Source organism: Periophthalmus magnuspinnatus, chromosome 8, assembly GCF_009829125.3.
Source record: "Periophthalmus magnuspinnatus isolate fPerMag1 chromosome 8, fPerMag1.2.pri, whole genome shotgun sequence".
Lineage (NCBI taxonomy): Eukaryota > Metazoa > Chordata > Actinopteri > Gobiiformes > Gobiidae > Periophthalmus > Periophthalmus magnuspinnatus.
Window position 1 is genome coordinate 27,700,585 of NC_047133.1, and position 26,289 is coordinate 27,726,873.

At 41.1% G+C, this 26,289-nt stretch overlaps 3 protein-coding genes across 7 annotated transcripts; 1 reads left to right on the plus strand and 2 right to left on the minus strand.

Annotated features, from left to right (window-relative positions):
* Positions 1-1,357: 1,357 nt before the first annotated feature.
* On the minus strand, positions 1,358-2,646 carry LOC117375093 (myeloid-associated differentiation marker homolog). The gene has a single exon (XM_033971343.2). It carries the CDS (start codon positions 2,489-2,491, stop codon positions 1,616-1,618), a length of 876 nt encoding a protein of 291 aa, XP_033827234.1. The 5' UTR covers positions 2,492-2,646; the 3' UTR covers positions 1,358-1,615.
* Positions 2,647-4,549: 1,903 nt separating this feature from the next.
* Positions 4,550-6,112, minus strand: LOC117375152 (myeloid-associated differentiation marker homolog). The gene is made up of 2 exons (XM_033971409.2): positions 5,700-6,112; positions 4,550-5,210 (listed from the first exon to the last, which is right to left on the minus strand). Exons 1-2 carry the CDS (start codon positions 5,964-5,966, stop codon positions 4,620-4,622), a joined length of 858 nt encoding a protein of 285 aa, XP_033827300.1. The 5' UTR covers positions 5,967-6,112; the 3' UTR covers positions 4,550-4,619.
* Positions 6,113-7,369: 1,257 nt separating this feature from the next.
* Positions 7,370-26,289, plus strand: LOC117375153 (lipopolysaccharide-induced tumor necrosis factor-alpha factor homolog). 5 transcript variants are annotated; one of them, XM_055223722.1, is made up of 9 exons: positions 7,372-7,457; positions 8,125-8,194; positions 8,367-8,496; positions 9,085-9,123; positions 14,748-14,867; positions 14,935-14,952; positions 17,875-17,913; positions 24,076-24,220; positions 25,547-26,289. In XM_055223722.1, the coding sequence occupies exons 3-9, from the start codon at positions 8,379-8,381 to the stop codon at positions 25,650-25,652; spliced, it is 585 nt and encodes a 194-aa protein (XP_055079697.1). In that variant the 5' UTR covers positions 7,372-7,457; positions 8,125-8,194; positions 8,367-8,378; the 3' UTR covers positions 25,653-26,289. The 5 variants fall into 5 exon arrangements, with proteins under 5 accessions (XP_055079699.1, XP_055079697.1, XP_055079696.1 ...); XM_055223721.1 differs by having other exon boundaries at positions 7,373-7,457; positions 8,125-8,244; XM_055223723.1 differs by having other exon boundaries at positions 7,373-7,457; positions 8,125-8,244; positions 14,751-14,867.

Here is a 26,289-nt window from a genome sequence, read left to right on the forward strand (position 1 = left end):
TTTATTCATTTTTTAAAAGTATGTAGGTGATAAACATAACAGTCCTCCTCCTGTCTCCTCTGCTCTGTACACTCAGTTGCAGTGTGCTACAAGCTCAATTAAGACTTTAAAAGTTCTAATTACGAGTTTTAAACTCATAATTAGTAGTTTTAAAACTCATAATTACGAGTTTTAAACTCATAATTAGTAGTTTTAAAAGTCGAAATTACGAGTTTTAAACTCGTAATTACGAGTTTTAAACTCATAATTACGAGTTTTAAACTCATAATTACGAGTTTTAAACTCATAATTACGAGTTTAAAACTCGTAATTTCGAGTTTTAAACTCATAATTACGAGTTTAAAACTCGTAATTTCGACTTTCTGTGGGGCTTTTATTTTTTTTTTCATGGCGGAAACGGGCTTCCATAGGCTTCGACATGCAAACACGTGGCAAAGAGAGGAACTAATAGCTCTAGGCGCTCAGCGATAAAATGAAGCAGAAAGAGTGAGAAAGCACGAGTGGGCCGCAGACAAGCGCTCAAAGAGTCAGAGCAGAGGTGAGTTTGACCACCACCTCGCGTCTCTTCCGCTTCGCATCACATAGGCCTACTATTGACACATGCGAGCGGAAGTGGAGGGAAGACAGTGGCTGCTGCGCTATACACAAGAAAGTTTTTACTACCAATAGTGAAATGCGGGACACAGCCCTTATTTGCGTGATGGGGAATTTGAGCTGAAAATGCTGTGCAGTCCTGCACAAAACATCTGGTCACCCTATATAATGTGGATGAGTGTCATGAGTGCCATTGCAAAATATTTAAATGTTTTTGACTCCTTTCATTTCAAGGCTTAAAGGGAGCATAGGCCCTCATCTCGTGGGTGCCGACGTCAGAGCACCCACGTGAATTTTCTCCGATCTCATATTGACTCTGTTTTTGCAAGTGCACGTTTACAATATAACGTAGTGTCTCTGTCTGTCCCTCTCTCTGGGTTGTCATTTCAGTCTCTGTATTTCCCTCGTGTGATGTTAATTATGTCCTTGACTGTGAGCAAAGCAGGGATCAGAAACAGAACATAACTTAACAGCCTGTAGGCCTAAACGAATTAAGAGCAGGGACATCCGAGAAAGTGAGCCTCACGTGGGAACGTGGGTACCTACGGAAGAGCGCACGCAGAAAAAAGTGAAGTGTGTGTGTGTGGGGGAGGGGGAGGGGGGGGGGGGGTGCGTGCGTGCGTGCGTGTGTGAGAAAGGGACGTGTAGGATTTTTATTTCAAATTTCATAAACATGACCTGTCTGTGTCCTCAGACACAAGATAAACATGTTCAAATAAAATATTGTAATTGTAAATACTGTAATGTTTATTATTCAGGTGAAGCATACATGAGCTTACATTAAGAACATGTTTTCTGCACAGAGAACACAGAAATAAAAGCATACAAAAACCATAATGACCAAATGATGAATTGCTGTTTGAATAAGACATTTTTAAAATAAAACTGATGTAACTCTTATCACCCATGTCACTTTTTGGATCTTTTTTTTTTATCATTAACTAATTCAAGTCTCGATAGACATGAGACATGAATTAAAAAAAAAAAAAAAAAAAAAAAAACAACAACACAAAAATAGTTTTTACTGTCTTCCTACAAAAAACACTAGGTAAATGGAGTAGGCACTGTCCAGTATATAAACAATTGCATTGAAAATAGTCATGATAGTGATTACTACAAGTTTATCCCATGGACAGAGGAAATTACAATTTGGAGGTTTGGAATTGTTCCGGAAACTGTAGAGGGGCCATAGGACCATAGCGGATAAATACATCAATGTCGCCACAATGTTGTAGACAATAACCACTTTTTCAATTGAGACTGGTGAGTATGATGTTAGCTGAGCGGTGCAGACAACAATTATGATGATAGCAAAAATGAAGCACAATGAATACACGGACACACACCATTCCAGTTCCGGTTTCTTGGAGTATTGGCTTTTGTGCATGGAGGTGAAGATTATGCATACAATGAATGTTTCTAGCATCTTCATGATACCAGGCAAGGTAGAGAGGAATCCAATGTGCTCCCCTTGTGGTCGAAGCCTGTTTAGAACAACTTCACCAACGTAGGCCAAGAAACATACCCAAGACAAGACACAGGCCCCAATCTGGCGGTGGCATTTTGGTCCACTTGGTGCTTGCTGTCTACAAATGAAGAAGGACGAATAGATAATGGATGCAGTGAAGATCATGAGGCTAGCTAGCATCGCAAAGGCACTGATGAAGTCCTCCCATCCAAAAGGCAGTTTGGAGTGCATTGTTGTAAACTCCATAATAAGGATGAAGAGGGTGACGATGAAGCAGAAACACCAGGTAAACATGCACCATGACCAGTACGAGTTGTTGACATATCCAACCGATGCCACAAGACTGAAAGATATGCAAGATAAAATGGCAGAAAAAATTCGCAAGATGCCCACAGGTTGAGTGAGCGCCCGCAAATCCACATTTATCATTGTCAGAGTAGTTAAGATTGTTCTGTCAGAGATGTTCAGGAGTTCAAACTAGATCTTTCAACAGAAAAAGACTACAAAAGTCCCAGTGCTGGTCTTGGTCATTAAATCCATGTATCCCAAAGTGGATAGGATAGTGTTTGAAACCAAAACTCAGAATGTTCTATGGTCTATTCAAATGCAGCATCTCAACCTTATCTCTGTTTATGGCCTTGTTTCATACTAGTGATTGGTGGGAGTTATCACGTTCACCTCCCAACTCACTAGTGGACTATTGTCCTCTGCTCACCAACCCACACCCTTTTTCCTCATACAAATTAGAAAAACAAAACCTTCATTGGCTGCTATATCTCACATGATTGTAGACTTAGTCCACATGTACATATATGTCCGCTATTCTCTCTTGATATAACATCTACTGAATGCCCTTATGCCATTAAAGGCAATTCATGTCACTCAGATAGCAGTTTGTTTTTTTAAATTTATGATTAATTATAACTTTTTGGCTAAGCCCATTGGAAAATACAGATCATAAACTGGGTGGAGGATGTAGGTCTACATCGCATATCTGTGTTAAGGTTGACATGCTGTTAATGTTTTATCACTTCAAAAGTTGATTTTAAACAGTAAATAGTAGGTGTGTGTCCATAAGAAGGGGATCTACTGAAGCATAGGTCTGACACTTTTTTTTCAACATACAACATAGAAATTTTGCCACTAGCCATTATATTGCTTGAATAAACAAAGTAAAAATTCCATTATGTCAAATGACGTTTTGCTGCTCACCCAAGCCGCTTCTTCAGTTCTGACCAGATTGCTGGTGGATGCTGCCTTATGTTTATCTGAAAGGAAGAGCTAACTGCGCTGAAACTAACAGAATCAGAAGACTTTTATTGCCATCGTCAGTGAACACAGCTCACACTAGGAGCTTACTGCGGTGATAAAGTGCAACATAAAAACACACTGAATAAATACAAATAAGGGCATGCACAAAGTTAAAAAAGATATGCTTAAAAATAAAATAAAAATACTTTGAGGTAGAAAAAATATATACAACAGCAGCATCAGAACAACAGTGCAAACATGACTTATTAATGTGACCGGTATTATAAAGTGTCCAGTTTTGTGCAGATATTATAAAGTGTTCATGAGACAAATGGCAGAGGGGAAGAAACTGTTCTTATGATGAGAGGTTCTGGTCCTAATGGACCTTAGCCTCCTGCCAGAGGAAGTGGCTCAAATAGTCCATGTCCAGGGTGAGAAGTGTCAGCTGCTATACGGCCTGCTCGCCCCCGAGTCCTGGAAAGGTACAGGTCCTGGAGAGATGGAAGGCTACAGCCAATCACCTTCTGAGCAGAGCGCACAATGTGCTGCCCCAGCGAACCACACAGTGATAGAGGAGGTGAGGATGAACTCAGTGATGGCCATGTAGGACTGCACCATCATCTGGGCTGGCAGCTTGGCTTTCCTCAGCTGCCACAGGAAGTACATCCTAACACACCTGTTGTTTCCAGTTTCTGTTAGGTAGGTCCATTGAGCTACCTTAAGTGCAAACTGTGAGTCATATTTTGCATAATTCATGCCCCTAATGGGTGCTCTCACACCTGTTAGCATACTGGCTAGCACTATTGTTTTAGATTTAAATCTGAGGATACAGATAAATTATGTCTAAGGTCCCCATTCCTGTTCAAATATGGATTGTCTTTCCTAACAAATATTGCCAGTTGACAGAATTGAATTTTTCTTTTACTAAGGATCATACCTGGACCACTGAGGGATTACACAGACCTTTCTTGAATAAAGACACAAGAGCCTACTCTATTAAGAATGAACATAGTTGCCATTTATTTGCATGTTTTGTTTTTGTTTTGTTTTTCCTGGAGTGATCCAGAGGTTTTAAGTTCAATATTTAAGTAACTTTAACAATTTTATGATTTCCTTTTTATTAGGCAAATTGATTAAATGTGCAACTTGACAGTGTGTATGTGACAGCACATACCAAATTCCCAAAAGAAGAGTGGAGTAATTGCTATTGTTATTACACATTTAATAGCTCTTGGCACAAAAAGAAAACAAATTTGTCAGTGTATGTTTTCATATTAATTTTTATTTTCTCTTATTTTCATGATAACTACGTCCTACTGACAAAGAAAACAAGCCTCATCGAGTAAACCGTATCCACAATATACGCAATCTGATTGACACAAGTCATAAAGGAGATCACTACTAACTTATTCCATTGACAGTTATAAAAGGTGTTGCATATGTTGGGTCTGGGATTGTTCTTGAAGCTGTAAAGTGGCCAGATGACCACAGCTGTAATATACATAAGTACTGCCAGAACGTTCACAAATGTTAAAACTTTATCAAATGGTGCAGGGAACAGAGCCAGCAGTCGACCAATGGTGAAGAGGATGATGAGGAGGGCAAATATGAAACAAATGCAGTAGACAGCCACGCACCACTGGAGACCAGGATACTGTGTGTACTGATTGGAGTCCAGACAGATGAAGATAATGCAAGCGACAAAGGCTTCAAGCACTTTCAGGAGTCCTGGGATGGTGGAGAGAAAGCCACTGATCTCCCCAGGTCGAGCTCTGGTCAGCCCCACCTCAATGGCGTACAAGAGGAAGGCCAGGCAGGAGCACACACTGGTGCCAATCTGTTTCGGGCAGTGGGAGCACGTGTAGTTTACAGGGTAGATGATGGAAGCTGCCAGGATCTATGTGGGCAAAATAGTTAAGTTAGACATTTATTTCCCTTTATAAAAAAAGTTTAAGGAACAATGTGCAAGATGTGAGAAACAATCCACTGTGATGAGTTGATGTCTGGCCTCCTTAACTGAATACAAATTAAAATGAATTGCCAAGAATCAGCACATTAAAGAGTATTAAATTGCCTAATTCTGATTGACTTTCTGACACATTTATTTTATTTACAATTATCAGTTCCGCCATTATCCCACTAGGCAGGTCATGAAGTTGTTTTCAGTTTGGTGGAAGTCTCATTCAGATCAACACACCTCTATGTCATTATTAATGTACTAGACTAAAGTATAAGCTGAAGATCTGACATTAAAGAGATAAGTGTAATATAGATAATATTAATTGACTGTGTCTATTTTTTATTATGACTCAGTTTGAGTTGTTGTTTTTTTTTACTTTCAGTATTGTATTTGGTAATATCTTCTTTAAAAAAATGCACAACATACCATCAGTGTCGCCAGCATAGCAAACGCACAGGTGAAATCCTCCCAGGAGACGGGCAGCTTGGAGTTGAGAGTAGTAAACTCAAAGAAGAGGATGAGGACTGTGAGAGAGAAGCAGAAACACCAGGTGAACATGCACCATGTCCAGAAGGCGTCTGTGGTGTGTCTCACTGAAGCCGCCAGGCTGAAGGTGATACAGGTGAAGACCACCTCCAGAACCCGCACTATGCCTACAGGCATAGTACATGCCTTAAAGTCCAGATTGACCATGGTGCGTGCACTGCTCAATAATAACAAATTAATCTAAAGTCCCTCAATACTTTAGGCATTAGCAGTTCATCCTATCAGTACTCCATTAATGACACAGAAACCAGAACAAAAGTTGAAGCTCCCATTTAATACTTCCTCCTCAAAACCACATCAGTCTTAATGTGCAGGTGCAGGAGCTATGAGCTCAGTGTTTGCATAGGGATGCGCACTTCCATGTATTACCTTATCAGTTGTGTACCAGAGGTTGGGCATGTAAAATATTGAAGAAGTGAGGTATTATTATGATAGCACACAAAGGATAATGTGACAGTAAATGCTCTCAGCCCGCCACTGTATACAATTTACAAACTAAAGCATTCACAGCATAAACTCATTTTTCACCCCTCAATTCAATACAAAGTGCAAAACTGCACATTCTTATCTTAAGCCAAGATATTAATGAGGAATATTTAATATTTACACCAAATCAAAAAAAGATAGGCATACTATAAAGGCTTTAGTTATGAGGCTATTGATTTAGTGAGGTGTTTATTGGGAACTTCCTTTTCCTTTTAAAACAGCTAGGCTAAGGATATTCCCACGCTCTACAAGGCAATGTTGTGGCTTATGTTTAAATTAATTGATCATTAATCTATCTATAGTTTAGGCTTATTGAAACACAGCATAGTAATAGATTAAAATACACTTTGTTGTGACCACACCCATCCTCACCACAAAAAAGGGGAATCTTCAGTGCCCATAAAGCTCTGAAATGGCAAACTCTGGCAAACCTTTGCTTCAAATAGTCCAAATGCAGTATCTGTCCTGTGAAATTGGCAGACAAAAGATAATAAGATGCTGTGATGAAGCTGAATGATAGTGTTTGTTTCATTATCTTATTTTGACTATATTGTTTTATCTGGATTAATTACGCCTACCTATATTGGTCAAAATCTAAAAGAAGGGGAAAAAAAACATTATTTAACTCTATGGGCTTTTATTTTGAAAGTGCATTAGGGCACTATGAGCTTAATCTGTTGTTTTACTTTATATTCAGAAGTTTACATTACCCTGGTGAACAAGTTCAGTCAGAATTCAGAAATCCTAGCACATAGTCTTCACTTTACACGAATCACGATAATTTTGATAAACTGTTGCTTTATACTCACTTCATACCTAATATACTCTTTCAACTGTGACGAATAGCAACACAATCAACCTTTAAGCATGCACGCAAGTGTTTCCTTTAATTTTAGTTTTACTTTCGGTCAGAGGACATGACAATCCATACTTTAGTCTCTATATTTGTCTCATCAGTTCGTGTAATAGGACGCAGACGTGGCCTGTAGGGCGGTGATGTTACATGCTTCGGCCACTTGGAGGCGCCCGTACTTTCTTAGCATTTTCCCGGAATTGCTAGATCGTTACGCCCCTAAGTGACGCTAGCCCACCAGACAATCAAATATTTCTTCTTTTATAACATTTTTGTCTGATTTCAAGACCGTCAGTCAGGTGCGTGTTTTTGACAATGACGTTATTATGATGGAAACAAACTTGTTTTAGCTGCTCTGCCAAGGATGAGGTGTGTAACTGTGTTGTTTTGGTCATTCCACTGGCGGAGTCGTGATATATAATGTAGAAATTATAACATCGTAACATCTGACAAACGTCAGACAGTTAGCTGTAAGAAGAAAGTAAAGTTTAGCTCTGATTCCACACTTTTTGTGATTTCTATTCTGGCAGAACCCATTCACAGTCCAGTCTGCAAGACTGCGGATATATTTCACTTAAAGCTACACTAGCACATTAGGAGTTCCCAAAGTTTTTGAGGCCAGAGACCCCTTATGGGTATGAAAATGATTAGCCTATTCCCAGGGCCTCATGGTTCTCTAGAATGGCATCACAATAAAAATCTGTCCAAAGTTTAAAATCGAACCATGTTTACAACTAAATTTGGATGAATGATTAATTTCTCATAGTCCTTTGGTATTGGTGTAGTCGTCATCAAAACATTGTATGTTTAGGATTGTATATCATAAAACTGTAGCCTATTCTATGCTCCATGTACCTAGAAGGTTCCATAGCATGGTATTAAATTTATTGACTTTTATACATTTGTTTGTGCTCCTGTCTGGAGGTCTTATCTGTAATTTGTGGTGTCTGTTTCTTGTCTCCATAGAGATAGATACATTGAAAAGCCATACTGAGGAACATTCCAGGCAAAACAATAATTCCACAAAGACAAGCAGGTGCTGACCCTCCAACACAAAATTTACATACTGTGCGTACCTTAAAAAAGGTAGGCACAGTATTATTATTTTGTTAATAAAAAGGCTCATTGTATTGTCACATGTTACTTTGACCAGAAAGTGATCTGTGATATGGAGTTGATAAACTAATATTATGTTTTATAACCAACAGAAGTTTTTGAAAATGGAAACGGGATATACCCCAATTGAAGCTGCCCCTCCATACCCAGGGCCACCACTGAATTATCCAGGTCATGGACAGCCAGTCATGTACCCACCACCACATGGGGGACATCATGGAGGTAGGCAAGCTAAAATGTGAAAATTGTACATGTAAATTGAGTCATATTGTGATTTGCATATATTTGTTTTGCATTGTGAAACAGGTTATTCGTATCCTTCAGCTCCAGTACTTCCTCCATCAGGTGAATACTATATATAAGACTTGTTTTAATTAATTTGTTTCAGTATATTTTTCCCCTGGGCAATGCAAAAGACAAAAATCAAATATTTAAACTGAGAACGATGTCATCAACCCAGTATTATACACCTTTTATATAATATCCAATCTAGGAACAATAGTTGGAACACTATAAACTGAGGTTAGAACCACCAAACATGTTTGTCAAACATCGTTTTCAGTCACATTTTCTTTTGATCTGACTATGAGTCATACATTTTCCTGAGGAGATCTGGTTATTGCATCCATAAAACTTTACTATCCCAGTGACACACCTTTTCACAGGTCACAAGATTTAGTAGAAGTGATAGTGTATTATATTTTGGTTGTAGTAAAAGTAGTAGAGAGGAATAAAGTTAAATCCCAGCTGAATATTTGTTGGTATTAGGCACGGGACAGTATTGAAATTTGGTGTCAGGTTGTGAAACAGGTTATTCGTATCCTTCAGCTCCAGTACTTCCTCCATCAGGTGAATACTATATATAAGACTTGTTTTAATTAATTTGTTTCAGTATATTTTTCCCCTGGGCAATGCAAAAGACAAAAATCAAATATTTAAACTGAGAACGATGTCATCAACCCAGTATTATACACCTTTTATATAATGTCCAATCTAGGAACAATAGTTGGAACACTATAAACTGAGGTTAGAACCACCAAACATGTTTGTCAAACATCGTTTTCAGTCACATTTTCTTTTGATCTGACTATGAGTCATACATTTTCCTGAGGAGATCTGGTTATTGCATCCATAAAACTTTACTATCCCAGTGACACACCTTTTCACAGGTCACAAGATTTAGTAGAAGTGATAGTGTATTATATTTTGGTTGTAGTAAAAGTAGTAGAGAGGAATAAAGTTAAATCCCAGCTGAATATTTGTTGGTATTAGGCACGGGACAGTATTGAAATTTGGTGTCAGGATTATCATTGCCAAAATAATTGTGATTAACAATTATATCACAATAATTATTAAAGCTGACGACAGTTTAAAAATGTTCTGGATATGAATAATTATAATTGTCATATTTTGAATAGGTTCCATACCTAAACAGCAGATGTAGCATTGTACTTTGTTTTAAATGAGAACAACAGTGATCGAGAAGAAGGTTTTTTCAGCACATTCTGGTGATAAATTACTGTCCCATCCCTGGTCGGTATAACGCTTGTCCGAGGAGACATTTGGATGGAGAGACACTCATTTTATGAATAAGTGTTTTGCTTTTTGCTTTTGTATATTATTTTCTGGCATCTATTTACCATTAATGTGTCCCCTATATATGAATTGATATAAGAATTATTAGTTATAACAGCAGTACAATTGATATACATACATTTGTGTAAAAAAAACAATGTTAAAAAATGTGGCTCCAAATGTTTCAGTTTTCCTCTCATCTAAATAGGATCAATAAACAATAAAAGCTTTTTTGTTTATTTGCATCGTGATTCCCTCAGATAGGTCCTGCATTGAAGCACATTGTGCGCTGGCTGTATTGTTACACCCCTAGTATTAGTAGAATAGCTGCATTGAAATACAACCCTCTCATTGTGTGTCAGTCTGATCTGCTCATGAGGAAAGTAATTTCATACCAATTGTTCTTTATGTAATCAAACCAGTATATGTAGTCTGGTATTTCACCACATTTGAAGTCATAGAAATATGCAGATAAGATTGGTATTCAAGAAAAAGCTAGCAAAAAAGCTAGATGCAAATGATATATGATTTCCTGCCAACATGCCTAAACATGGAATGCATTAACATTCTTTGATAATGAGTCACTTTTGAGAGGATACTGGGAAATTTAACAATCGTGCAATTCAAACAACTCAACAAGCTTACAGTGAATTCAAAACCTTATTCATCTAACTTGAATGTCAGTAGTTTCATTTCACTTTTCCTCTACAGCCCTTCCCATATGGGAGGGGAGTGGTTTATCTTGGGATGGGGGAGGCGATACAGGCATGCCATAGTTCAGTGCAGAAGAACCAAGAAGAGAGCCTTTTCAGAGTTGCAACCTTGCTGGAAAACTTGGTGTTTATTTTCAGATAGTGAAAGGGAAATACTTTTGCTGGAGGTCAGGAACACACAGGTAGGAATAACATACTTATTATTACTGTAGTATGCATGTGAATGAAGTGCTGAACACGGAAGGTAATGGTTGTAACAAGTTATGAAAGAAAATAGTATATTTGTTTATTTTCAAAATCTCTTAAAATATTTTCATGGCTATCTGCTGCTTAACAAACAGAGCGAGGCAGCACAACAGTGGACCTAAAGGATGTGCAACATTCATGTGACAGAAGATATGGTAATTTATGGGAAGATGTGTATGATGTGCAAAGGATTGGCCTGGTCTTTTTTCAAAAACACAGACATGGGAAGTTGCAATTCAGTTATTATTGATCTAAAGCAGGGCTAAGCTAATGGGATTGTATCACTAATGGACACTGATTGGATCATAGGGAGGGTTTACAAAGGAGACAGAACAAAAAACGCTAAGTGCTTTCAGGAATAGCCCACACATTTCTTACCATAGTCTAAACAGAGAAAGAAGTGATAGCATATACTAACAGAGTTAGTTTGTTTTTATGGCAATTTACACTACCAGTCAAAAATCTGGACACGCTTTTTCATTCATACTGCTTTACTTCTATGATTATTTACATTGTAGATTCTCACTGAAGGCATCAAAACTATGAATGACACATATGGAATGTAGTAAAAATAAAAATAAAAACTTAAAATAACTAAAAGATTTAAAAAAAAAATGTAAAAAAAATAGCCACTGTTTGTTGTTAACCCGGGATTGCACTTCTACCATTCCTTGACCCTGACAAGGCACTGCTGTGAAGTGAAAACCATTTCAGGAGATACCACCATGAATATCAATCTTGAGAGAAGGCCAAGGGTTTGTAGTGCTGTCAACAAAGCAAAAGGTCGCTACTTTGAGGATTTGAATTATTTTTTTAATTCCATGCATCTTGTATCATATATCTAAAATATAGAAAGTTGTAAACAAAGAAAAAAAAAAAAAACATTGATTGAGACGGTGTGTCCAAACTTTGGTAGTGTATATAAATATATATATACACATACTCGGATCTCGCCCATCTCCGTCTCCTTCGAAGCCCGCAGTCCAAGCTTACGGCTACGCAACTAGTAGCTCATTGTTCCAACATCCGCAAATGACAACTGCTATCACAACTTGAGATTGACGAAGTACAGCACAGAGTATGCTACGGCAGGGGGGAGTCAGGACATCAGGTCAGAGGGGAGTTAACATTAACTCTCCAACCGGAGATTGGGTACGAATTCCCAATAAGTATCACGCAGCGACTGACCTGAAAGATAAGACTGAACACAAGGCAACCCCAATGCCACCTGCAGAGACTAAGTGAAGTACCATCTGAAAGTCTCCTAGAAGATGTGAATGCAGCATTGAGAGCAATTCCTACCTCAACCATCACAGAGACCAGTGAGCTGATATACACTTCAGCAGCACTGATCCTAGAGATACTTGTCTATAAGAGCAACCATGGGAGCCATGAGAAACAATACCCACCATGGAAACGACGGTTAGAGGCTAAAATCAAGGCAATACAGAGAGAAGTGAGCCAACTGTCAGAGGCCCAGAGAGGTGCGATGAAAAAAAAACAAGCACCCAGAATGTACAGCCAGATTCCCATACCTGAAGCACTGGAAATTGCCAAACAAAGGCTCCAAGCCTTGGCCAGCCGCCTAAAGAGGTACACACGAGATAATGAAGCCATACGAATAAACCGTATGTTCGCAACACAACCGGCAAAAGGGTAAGCTCAATGGCAGCGTAATAATACCAGACCAGACTCACCAAGGCTGGAAACCGAACAGTACTGGAAAGGTATATGGGAGAAGGAGGCATCACATAACAGCAATGCACAGTGGCTGGTGGCTCTGAGAGAAGACCACAGCAACCTCCCTGTACAGAATCCAGTCACCATCACAGTGGCAGACATCCAGGAAAGAGTCTCAGGTGTGAAAAACTGGACTGCACCAGGCCCTGACATGATCCACGCCTACTGGCTAAAGAAGCTCAGTGCTCTCCATGAGTGTCTGGCAGCACAAAGGAACCAGCTGCTAATGGATGGGACTCACCCTGAATGGCTAACCGAAGGGCGTACGATCCTGATCCAGAAGGATCCCTCAAAGGGTACAGTGCCATCCAACTATCGGCCAATAACCTGTCTCTCCACAACATAGAAACTCATGTCAGGCATCATTGTGGCTAAGATAAGTGGCCACATGGATCAATACATGAGCTCAGCGCAGAAGATCATCGGCAAAGATACCAGGGGAGCCAAACGCCAGCTCCTGGTAAACTGAACAGTCGCCCGAGACTGCAGAACCCGTAAGACCAGCTTGTGCACTGCCTTGATTGATTACAAGAAAGCCTACGACTCAGTGCCACACACATAGATCACTGATTGTCTGGAGCTGTACAACATCAACAGGACACTAACAGCCTTCATTGCAAACTTGATGAGGTTCTGGAAAACCACCCTTGAGGCCAATGGCAAGCCACTTGCTCTAGTGACCATCAAATGTGGCATATACCAAGGAGATACACTGTCCCCACTGCTGTTCTGCGTAGGTCTGAACCCCCTCAGCCAAAACATCAACAACAATGGCTATGGATACGACTCAGGAATGGGGCCACCGTCAGTCACCTCCTCTACATGGATGACATCCAGCTGTACGCTAAGAATGAGCAAGACATTGACTCACTGATCCACACCACCAGGATCTACAGCACAGAAATTGGAATGTCATTCGGGCTTGAGAAGTGTAGCCGGATGGTGACAAAGAGAGGGAAGGGAAGTCCACACAGAAGGGGTCTCCCTCCCAGAAGGAACAATAGCAGACACTGAGGACAGTTACAAGTACCTTGGTATCCCACAAGCAAATGGAAATCTTGAAGAGGAAATAAGGAAAGCAGCCACGGCCAAATACCTCCATTGAGTAAGGCAAGTCCTAAGGAGTCAGCTCATTGGCAAGGACAAGACCCAGGCAATAAACAGCTACGCATTAGCAGGAATCATAAGATGGCCAAAGGAGGAGATACAGACCACAGATGTTAAGACCTGAAAGCTCCTGACCACGCATGGCGGGTTCCATCCCAAATACAGCACCCTGAGATTGTACGCGAGCCGTAATGAAGGAGCCCGAGGACTAGTGAGTGTGAGAGCCACAGTCCAGGATGAAACATCCAAGATCCATAAGTACATCAAGGACAAGGCCCCAGCAGATGACGAGCTCAGCGAATGTCTCAGACAGTGGAGCACAGAGGAAGAGGTGCTGGATTAACCATCATGGGAGGACAAGCTCCTGCATGGGATGTACCACCGGAACATAACTGAAGTGGCTGATATCAAAAAATCCTACTAATGGCTGGAGAAAGCTAGACTGAAAGACAGCACAGAGGCACTCATCCAACCGGATATTGTGGTGCTGGTGGATAAACAACAAAGCAAAAGTTGTTGTGGTGGACATCGCAATACCAAGTGATCAGAACATCAGGGAAAAGGAACATGGGAAACTAGAGAAATACCAGGGGCTCAAAGAAGAGCTGGAGAAGGCCTGGAAGGTGAAGGTGTCAGGCCGGCTAGATTAATAAACCCAAAGGGCCGTGTGTGGCCCCCGGGCTGTAGTTTTCCCAGGTCTGCCATAAGCTCTTCCTAATTTGAACCATTAAAAAAAAAAAAAGTTCTATAATTTTCCCAGCTATGAACTACCTATTGTTATCATTTTTGTTGTACTCACTAAACATTCCTTAAACTTAGACTGTCCTGGTAGTATTCTGAATGTCCAATCAGTTTCGATTATGAGGGACAAGTTGTGTCTGAACTGCAATGAAATCAAACCTTATGGTTTTGCTACTTAAAGTATTGGTTCATATTTCTTTCCAATACACAATAGTCATTTGTATTGTTTACTTTACATGTTTAAAAAGAGGATGCGTTTTTTTCTCTGGGATAATCACTTCTGTCACATGAGGTGCATGCCTTTAAATTTCCTTGTTTCATGTTAAAATTTTTATGTAAACTTTATTTCAGTAGATTTGAGGATGGAAAAGGGATTTGCTCCAAATGAATCTGCCCCTCCCTACCCTGGCCCAATGAATTATCCAGGAGGCCAGCCAGCAATGTATCCACCTCCATCAGTGGGCTACCAAGGTAGGTAGGACTCATCCTTTATTTTAATCAGTTACAGCTCTAATGTATGTTTTATTTGATTAAACAGGTCCTCCTTACCAACAAGGTATGTATAAAATTATTTTTTTCCTTTAAGATGTCTGTGTAATTCCTCAGTCATCCAGGTCTGATCCATAGCAAAAGACGTACTGTCAACTGCACAAATCATTGTAGGAGTTAAGACGTTTCGCTGCTCATCTAAGCCGCTTCTTCAGTTCTGGTCAGATTGCTGGTGGACACTACCTTATATCTATCTGAAGGGAGGGGTTAGCTACACTGAAACTGTAAACAGCTATTTTCTCCAGTTTCAGCCTTTACGACCCTATTCAACTTGCTCTCTTTGTTTCTTTTTGTTTGCTTTTGGTCTGAGGATGGAATTATAGATCTGTGAGAGATTATGTCTCAGGCCCACATTTCTGATTAAGGAAGGATTGTCTTTCCTAACAAAAACAACTTCTTTAACTCCCCTCTCAAACCATTTTTTTCTCTGGCCAAGATCTGACCCTCACTATCTTCAAAGGAGTGGTTAGTGTCTTTGAGATGGAGATGTACGGTGGTCTGGGGTCCAGAGGAGCTCCTCCTTCACTTTTCCCTCTGTGTTTGTGGGCTTGAGCTCTGTGTTGTAGAGTACGAATAACTCCAAGTTTGTGCTGCAGTGGATGTGTGAATCAAACAGCAGATATTGGTCAATGTGTGTCAGTTTCCTGAAGACTTCTACCTGGAGACACCAGTCCTCTCCTACAGTTACTGCAACAATCTAAGAAGGCCAGTTTGTTCTCCTTGGTCTCTTCCCGTGTGAACTTGATGTTTGGATCCACAGCATTTATATGTGCAGTAAAGGGTTGCAGATCTTGAGTTTTGATTTTAGTCCAGTTGTCATCCACATATTGATTCAAATGCATGGGTTGAGCCTGGAAATGAGGCCAATGCCTCCTGTTCGAATTGTTCCATGGATAAGTTAGTCATAATAGTAGAGACCGATGAGCCCATGGCACAGCCATGGATTTGCTTGTAGAGGTTCCCTATAAACAGGAAATATGTGGTATTTAACCAAATTTACAGCAGTTTGCAGATTTGGTCCAGTGTCAGTTTAGTTCTCTCTTTTAGCTTAGTATCCTGCAGTAACCTCCACTCTGCTGCCTCCACCGCCACAGCTGTGGGGATACACGTGAAAATAGAGGTCACATCAAATGAAACCATGGTCTCATCTAAATCAAAGTAGAGATGCTTGACTTTGCTCACAAATTTTGCTGTGTTCTCAATATGGTGCTCTGTGTTGCCAACCAGAGGAGCCAGGATGGTCTTCAGATGTTCGGTCACTTTGTATGTGATGGAGTGTGCTACATACAATGGGTCTGGGGGTACTCCTTCTTTATGGATTCTTGGGAGGCCATAGATACAAGGAATGGAGTCCCCAGGATAGAGCCTGTAATACAGCTGTCTATCAATGGCTTCATTCTTCTCCAGCTTCTGTAAGCAATCCATGATTTTCTTCTTGTACCGGCTAGCAGGGTCTCGTTTCAGTAGTTCAATGTCACTGAGGAGGCTAGTCACCTTGGCCTCATAATCGGCTGAGTTCAAGATCATGGTGCATCTCCCTTTGTCAGCTGGCAAAATGTTGATCCTGTGGCCCTTTTCTAAAGCCGTGAGAGCCTTCCTTTTCTCTGATGTTATGTTTGGCGCTGCTCAGTGCAGCTGTTACTTTCAATCTCAGATCACCAGCTTCCGTCTGTGTAAGCTTATTGTTTTGAATGGCACTTTCCGCTGCTGTAATGTAGTCCACTGTGGGGATCTGGTTGAATGTTACAGATAAGTTCGGTCCTTTGGAAAGTACCTTTCCCTGTTTACAGGATGGCCAAGTCCATCCCCCTTTCTCCTGTCTCTCTGATCCCTTTGTTTTTGGAGTTACATCAACTGTGACATTCTTCGCTTTCCTTGTGTCGTTTCAACTGCCGTATGACTAAGAAATTGTAGATCCTTTGAGCTATTTCTTCTGTGACCAAAGTGGCCTACTAACCTACTTTTTAAACTGTCTATTTTAAACTTCTAGTTATCAATAAGAAAATGCAGACGGCTGATTCTAAAGCTGAGCATTTTCCTAAGCTAACACTGAGTTAAGATGGCTGCCCTGTGCTCTGATTCAGGTGCCTTCTTCTGTAATACCTTGGGTATTAACTGATTCTGTCGACATCTGAGGTTAAATTGTAAGTAATTCTTATTCTCTGCTAATTTCTTGGCAGTATTTTCCAGCTCTTTTACCAGTTTGACATTGGTAGACCCGTAGTTCTTGAGAAGATGTCTGTGTACCCCCTCAGTTGTCCAGGTCTGATCCATAGCAAAAGATGAAGTTTAAATCTGTCAATTGGACGAATCGTCATAGGAGTGAAGAACTTTCACTGCTCATCCAAGCTGCTTCTTCAATTTTGGTCAGATTGCTGGTAGCCTCAGCCTTTTATCTATCTGAAGGGAGGGGCTAACTACACTGAAACTGTAAATAGCTACTGTCTCCAGTGTCAGCCTTAACGATTCATCCTGTAATGGTCCTCCTATTGTTCTCGTTTCTTTTTGTTTGCTTTGGGTCTGAGGATGGAATCATAGATCAGGGAGAAATTTTGTCTCAGGTCCACATTCCTGTTTAAGGAAGGATCGTCTTTCCTAACAAAATAGCTTCTTTAACTCCTCTCTCAAACCATTTCTTTTCTCTGGCTAAGGAGGAGGTGGCTTTGAGATGGAGATGTACGGTGGACAGGGGTCCAGAAGAGCTCTCACGCTGGTGTTGATACATACAAGCAAAGGTTTACATACTGGTCAGATTGCTGGTGGACACCAGCAATCTGACCAGTATGAACAAGTAGCTTGGATGAGCAGCGAAACATCTTCACTCATATAAAGATTTGTCCAGTTTACAGATTTAAACTTTGTCTTTTGCTTTCCTTTAAGATGTGAGTGTGTTGTTAAAGCATATACTGTTTTTGCTTCTTTTTAACAGGTCCGGGTTATGCACCAACTCCCATACCTACTGCTACAGGTTGGTATAAAAATAAACTTGCATATATAGTGTCTATTTAACTAAAGCTTCTGTCACTCTTTTTTTGTTAAAGATTCATTCTGTTTTCACTTTTAAACTATTACCTGTTTTTGCTTGCTTTAATAGTACTCTATAATCGCAGCGCGAAGCGCGAAGCGCGAATGTCCCCAAACACACTCCTGGCATCGAGCCCTATCCAAGCCCCCATGCCGCAGGCATGGGCCATACTTGTTACTGCTAAAATGAATGGAAGTCAATGGGAGGTCAATGACGGACCCCGACGTCATGGCGAATGACGAGCGCGTTAGCGCTCGTCATTCGCCATTGACCCCACGGTGACGTGGGGAAAGTTGAGAGCTTTCAAAAAACGTATAATATGTCATTCTAATGTTTTCGGATATATTGTTTTTGCTAAAAATATTATTATTAGGCCCGAGCCCCTACAGGGCGTAGGGCCTATTGCTTCCGCAACGATGAGTGCGAAGCACTCATCGTTGCAGACTGTCAGCACTGCAGACTGTCAGCACTGCAGACTGGCAGCACCGCGACCTTGCACAGACTCCTGTGTCCTAGCAACCCATGCCGTAGGCATATTTGTTGTTGCTAGCATGTCAGCGTCAACATCCTGTTGACGCTGACATGCGTTAACAGGAATCAATAGGAGGAGTCGTCCCCCGTCGCCCCCTGCACAGACTCCTGTGTCCTAGCAACCCATGCCGTAGGCATGGGACATACATATTTGTTTTTGCTAGCATGTCAGCGTCAACATTGAGTCAATGGGCGAAGCCCATTGACTCAATGTTGATGCTGACGCAGCGCGAAGCGCTCATGTCCCCAAACACACTCCTGGCATCGAGCCCTATCCAAGCCCCCATGCCGCAGGCATGGGCCATACTTATAACTGCTAAAATGAATGGAAGTCAATGGGAGGTCAATGGCGGACCCCGACGTCATGGCGAATGACGAGCGCGTTAGCGCTCGTCATTCGCCATTGACCCCACGGTGACGTGGGGAAAGTTGAGAGCTTTCAAAAAACGTATAATATGTCATTGTAATGTTATCGGATATATTGTTTTTGCTAAAATTATTATTATTTTTATTATTAGGCCCGAGCCCCCCTACAGGGCGTAGGGCCTATTGCTTCCGCAACGATGAGTGCGAAGCACTCATCGTTGCAGACTGTCTTGGGTTGCAGAAAGTCAATCAGACCCAAGTCATATTTTTCACTGGGTTGCCATGGCGATGCGCGAAAGCGCCCATGTTATCCTAATGGGAAAATTTCCAAATTTTCGTACATTTCAAAGTCTTATGACGACCTATTACCGTCAATGACGAACATAAAATTTGGCACAGTGATTCTTCAGGTCGCCCCCGACAAAAAAGTCCAAGGGGCCAAGTTTGTATTTTGCACGGTGTTGCCATGGCGATGCCTGGAAAAACCAAATTTTGCCATTTTGTGCATCAGCACTTCCGATGTGTTTTGACTTGTTTGGTGACAAGTGCAGCCCAAAGCCGCAATAAAAAAAGGACAAGTGGCGCGTCAGCGCCACCCACAGCGAGTGCCGGGTCGGCCGAGTGCGAAGCACGGCCCGCGAGGGCCGTTCGATGCCGCTTGCGGCTTTAATTAGGCCCGAGCCCCTACAGGGCGTAGGGCCTATTGCTTCCGCAACGATGAGTGCGAAGCACTCATCGTTGCAGACTGTCTTCACGAAGTTGCGCGCGAAGCGCGCAACTTCGTGGCAGCACCGCGACCTTGCACAGACTCCTGTGTCCTAGCAACCCATGCCGTAGGCATGGGTTTGCATATTTGTTGTTGCTAGCATGTCAGCGTCAACATCGAGTCAATGGGCGAAGCCCATTGACTCGATGTTGACGCTGACATGCGTTAACAGGAGTCAATAGGAGGAGTCGTCCCCCATCGCCCCCTGCACAGACTCCTGTGTCCTAGCAACCCATGCCGTAGGCATGGGACATGCATATTTGTTCTTGCTAGCATGTCAGCGTCAACATTGAGTCAATGGGCTTCGCCCATTGACTCAATGTTGACGCTGACGCAGCGCGAAGCGCTAATGTACCCAAACACACTCCTGGCATCGAGCCCTATCCAAGCCCCCATGCCGCAGGCATGGGCCATACTTGTTACTGCTAAAATGAATGGAAGTCAATGGGAGGTCAATGGCGGACCCCGACGCCATGGCGAATGACGAGCGCGTTAGCGCTCGTCATTCGCCATTGACCCCACGGTAACGTGGGGAAGGTCGAGAGCTTTCAAAAAACGTATAATATGTGTTTCTAATGTTATCGGATATATTGTTTTTGCTAAAAATATTATTATTATTTTTTTTTTTATTTTTATTTCTTCCTGTTCTGCTCTTTGAGCAGTAATTTGACCCCCTGAACATATTCAAAAACTCACCAAATTTTGCCCAAAATTCAGGTCTGGCGAAAAATTTATTTTTTTATGTGGTGCATCATTGGGCATAAAAAAATGGCGCGACAGCGCCCTCTGCAAAAGTCAAAATACATTGCGTCAATGGGAGACGTCGCGACGTCAAGTTTGGCGTAGAGCCACCAAATTTGGTACACGCATTCTTCAAGTGATGCCAAATAAAAAAGATTATTATGGCCACGCCCCCTGACGCACAGGAAGTCGGCCATCTTGGATTGAAAATTCCAAAATGCCGAGTCAGCGTTTTCGCTGACCTCGCATTTTCGTCAACTCCTCTGAAGGCGCTTCACCTGCAGGGCTGAAAATCACTGTACATCATCTAGACAAGTGGGGCATCAAAAGTTATCCAATTTATGATGATCCCTTTTACGGTTTCCGTGCGGCGAAGCCGCAAAATTCCATCGGAATTTTTGCAATTTTCAAAAGTCAAAATTTGCTCCTGTTTGCGCATGCAAAGTCCGATTTGGCTCAAATTCGAATCAGTTGTAAAACTTTCGGGCCTAAAGCTACTCATTATCACAGAAACTAAATTGGTGCGATAGCGCCCCCTACAGAACATCTAATACATTTGTATGGAGGACCGAAAATTTAGTTTTCCCAAATGTTACCAAATTTGACACAAAATTCCATTGGGTCATCCCAATCAATAAAGCCAATCAGACCTATGTCGTCTTTTGCACCGTGTTGCCATGGCGATGCGTCAAACTGCCAATGTTATCCTAATGGGAAACCTCCCAATTTTTCCCATTCATGGGAAAAATATTAGTTTCATGGAATAATGTGAAATTTGGCACCATGACTCCTCATGTCATCCTGATCAAAAAAGTCAATCAGACCCTTCTCATATTTTTCACTGGGTTGCCATGGCGATGCGCGAAAGCGCCCATGTTATCCTAATGGGAAAATTTCCAAATTTTCGTACATTTCAAAGTCTTATAACGACTTATTACCGTCAACGACGGACATAAAATTTGGCACAGTGATTCTTCAGGTCGTCCCCGACAAAAAAGTCCAGCGGGCCAAGTTTGTATTTTGCACGGTGTTGCCATGGCGATGCCTGCAAAACCCATGTTTTTGCATTTTGTGCATCAGCACTTCCCACGTGTTTTGACTTGTTTGGTGACAAGTGCAGCCCAAAGCCGCAATAAAAAAGGGACAAGTGGCGCGTTAGCGCCACCCACAGGGAGTGCCGGGTCGGCCGAGTGCGAAGCACGGCCCGCGAGGGCCGTTCGATGCCGCTTGCGGCTTTAATTATTATTTTTATTTCTTCTTCTGCTCTTTGAGCAGGAATTTGACCCCCTGAACATATTCAAAAACTCACCAAATTTTGCCCAAAATTCAGGTCTGGTGAAAAATTTATTTTTTTATGTGGTGCATCATTGGGCATAAAAAAATGGCGCGACAGCGCCCCCTGCAAAATTCAAATTTTTGACGTCAATGGGAGACGTCGACGTCAACTTTTTCATACAGCCACGAAATTCGGGACATGCATTCTTCAAGTGATGCCAAACAAAAAATATTATTATGGCCACGCCCTCTGACACACCGGAAGTCAGCCATCTTGGATTGAAAATTCCAAAATGCCGACTCAGCGTTTTCGCTGACCTCGCATTTTCGTCAACTCCTCTGAAGGTGCTTCACCTGCAGGGCTGAAAATCACTGTACATTATCTAGATAAGTGGGGCATCAAAAGTTATCCAATTTATGATGATCCCTTTTACGGTTTCTGTGCGGCGAAGCCGCAAAATTCCATCAGAATTTTTGCAATTTTCAAAAGTCAAAATTTGCTCCCGTTTGCGCATGCAAAGTCCAATTTCGCTCAAATTCGAATCAGTTGTAAAACTTTCGGGCCTAAAGCTACTCATTATGATAGAAACTAAATTGGCGCGATAGTGCCCCCTACAGAACATCTAATAAATTTGTATGGAAGGCTGAAAATTTAGTTTTCCCAAATGTTACCAAATTTGACACACAATTCCATTGGGTCATCCCAATCAATAAAGTCAATCAGACCTATGTCGTCTTTTGCACCGTGTTGCCATGGCGATGCGCCAAACTGCCAATGTTATCCTAATGGGAATCCTCCCAATTTTTCCCATTCATGGGAAAAATATTAGTTTCACGGAATAATGTGAAATTTGGCACCATGACTCTTCATGTCATCCTGATCAAAAAAGTCAATCAGATCCATGTCGTATTTTTCACTGGGTTGCCATGGCGATGCGCGAGAGCGCCCATGTTATCCTAATGGGAAAATTTCCAAATTTTCGTACATTTCAAAGTCTTATAACGACTTATTACCGTCAACGACGGATATAAAATTTGGCACAGTGATTCTTCAGGTCGTCCCCGTCAAAAAAGTCCAGGGGGCCAAGTTTGTATTTTGCACGGTGTTGCCATGGCGATGCCTGGAAAACCCATGTTTTTGCATTTTGTGCATCAGCACTTCCGATGTGTTTTGGCTTGTTTGGTGACAAGTGCAGCCCAAAGCTGCAATAAAAAAGGGACAAGTGGCGCGTCAGCGCCACCCACAGGGAGTGCGGGGCCAGCCTAGTGCGAAGCACGGCCCGCGAGGGCCGTTCGATGCCGCTTGCGGCTTTAATTTTGTTTTGTTTTTGTTTTTTTTACAAATAACACTGGGTTACAAAAAAACATTTTTGAAAGTTGTCTGTGTTTTTTCAACTGAATTAGGACCATTTAGCACCGCTGAATCCAAAAATTATATCCATTTTTCTCAGTCAGGTCTGGTTTTTATGCTCATTTGATTTTGAAAAATCCGATCTTCTGACTAAATTGATTACAATTAGCATTTAGCTCCTTTTTGGAAAAAGGATGTGGAGCATCATCATTAAAACCACACTGGAGGAATCTTTGCCACTGATGTCAGGAACTTCTACAAAGACAGGTACTGCAATTTCATCACAGTGAGCTACAGGACAACGTGCTGATTCACGGTCAGGATACTTGAGGCTGCTTCGGTTCTTTCTGTTGATCCCAGTCACATCAATAGCCCAGAAGTAGCTATTGATGTCGGCTCCCTCCAAACCATGGGAATTCCAAACTTCAGACAACTCTTCTTGCCTTTAGTCCACTGACGCAGATACTCGGTGCATGACTTGCATGCCATGTGTGGCGCCCAAGCTTCATCTTGGTCACCAAGTTTAATACCAAAATAAGCATGGTAAGCACGCTTTATGAAACTTGTGACTTGATTCCTGTTAGGAACATTGGTGTATTCACCGCAGATGTAGCAGAATATGTCAGGCTTATTTTTGCAAGATCTTCTAGTCGAAGCCATTTCATTCACTTGTGATATATAAAAAAAACAATTAGTCATAAGTTGGCACATGCAAAATCTTCAGAATTTGTTTATAGTGAGAAATATAACAGAATTTTGCATCATATGACGTGAAAATACTCACACATGTAAACAAAATCGTCCAAAAACAAATATGTAGCTTAGTTCAGAACGTTGACCTGATTGAGCAAACCCAATGTGATTTTTGGATTCAGCACATCAAAATTATCCTAAATCAGCTAAAAAATCTTAGACAATAAATTTAGTGTTGACCAGTGTAATATGCCACACATAAAACTGGAAGAAAGTGTTAACAGATGTGTCATCTGACACTGTGACATTTCAGTTGTTTCAGTAAGATGACAGTCTATATTTGTACCTGTTCTGAGAAAGCTGTGTGCGTTTTCCTCCATAGTGACTCACATGGTGGTGAGCCCAATGCTGCAGGATGTCCCAGGACAAGCTATATGCCCCCATTGCCAGCAGACTGTGACTACCTGCACAGAGCACACCTCCGGACTGCTGACCTGGCTCATCTGTGGGGGAATGGCCATATTGGGGTATTTAGAACACTTAAATGTACCTCTTGAATACGCATTCTTCTGGAAATGTTGGAAGAGGTCCTTTCTTGAGGATGGGGTGTGCTGATGTCATGTGTTTAACTTTGCACATAAAATCCATCAGTCCCCATGTCGTGGAAATAAGACTCCTTTTGCAGGCTCTGATGAATGTTGAAGCAAAGACAAGAGTTTATTTCTTGCAAGAAATAGGTCCGACAGCATCTCCCCCTTATGTTAGACCCCGGATGCTGGAAAGCACCCAGTTTATATAGGTTGAGATGACCAGAGGACATACATTTCAAAGTAAGCATGTGACACTTCCATTGAGGGGTGGTCAGTCTTGCTCCTGGAGACATTCAGGAGCCGGTTCCCCTCAGGAGGTAACATTTTGAGGAGAGACAATACAAGGTGTGAAGTAGCATGTGGATTAGAAACAATACTAGATGTGAACACTTCAGGGGAGGGAGTGTGGTACTTCTGCTGAGGTGTGGTCAGACCAGCTCCTGAAGACATTCATGAGCTGGGTCCCCTCAGGGGGTCACTAAGGAGGGATTGAAGGCCGACTGTATGGTCTGGTTGCATCTACTTTCACTTGCATTACAACACATCTTAACAAGTCTAGCCACCAAAAGGGAACAAAAGGGTTGACATGAAAGGTTTTTCTAACACTGTCTTTGACGAAACCAAATTAGTTTGTTACGAGACCATGTGATTTCTAAAAGGTAAAATAATGACACAATATTTAAATTTCCATTACACTCACATGGACGAGAACGCAGAGATTGATGTGGCTTTGTGTCCCTCGGAATAAAGACACACATTGGAGATGTTGGGTTGTACGTTTTGCTTCATGAGGAAAATAAATGTTGCATTTGAGCACTAAACCTTATGGCCACACAAATGAATTGTGCAATACAATGTCTAGACTTAAACAATAGCGTTTACATATTGTATTTAGATCTGTGAAATAATATATTTAATATATTAATATAGTTTCCTTAAGATTTAAATTAGAAAGTTTAATACTTCATTTAAATATTGACAAATAAGAGTTAGGTTTGTGTAGATGCAATAAACACAACCAAACTGAAAAAGTGGCTATAACTTACATACCTGATTTTAAACTTGTGTCTAATCTTCAAAGGCAATAATCAAGCCTTCTATTGTGTTTTACAGTGCAGAACTGTAAAGATGTCCAAGGCAAGTTAAAAGGAATTTTATTGCAAAAAGTACAACACGTTTTAACTTGTACCGGTCTTCTTCAGGGCTAGGGACTGTATTCAATCAATTCAGTTGTATCTAATCTTATTACTCTTGCTCCTTCAGGTGCTTCATCTGTTGCTGCATTCCTTTCTGCATTGACTCCTGTAAAGATGTGGAGCACCGCTGCCCAAACTGCCAAAAAGTCATCCATGTTTACAAGAGGATGTAAAGTGTCTATATATCTATATATGCCTAAATATATGTCTGTGCCCATTCAATGTAGTATATTGTGTATAAAGAAATGGCATTAGTATTAAAGTATAATAACTATCTTCTGGTTATATAAAGTACGACGGAGAATAAGGGTCACTTAAATAAAAAAGAATTATGCGGGCGCTATACGAGAAAAAAGTCGTAATATTACAAGAATAAAGTCTTATTTTTATGAGAGTATAGGCTGCTGTGCGTGAATGAGTGACCAGTGCGTTGTGTGTTATGGAGAATTTGGAGCATTTTGTTCAGATAAACTTTCAACTGGGGTTTACGCATGATGAAATACTGTGTCTTTTAGCCCACCATCACCACACTATCATCAGTATAAGTACTTTGAAGGGACACTGCAAGAGTTTGAGTTTGTTTAGTCGCAGGAACCATATAGATTTGAAAGAAATTGCTATATCTGAACAAAATGCTCCAAATTCTTCATAACGCACTAGTCACTCATTCACACACAACAGCCAATGTTCTCATAAAAATACAACTTTATTCTCATAATATTACGACTTTTTTCTCGTAATATTACGACTTTTTCTGGCTTCGACTTTATTCTCGTAAAATTAAGACTTTAATGTCGAAATGCTACGACT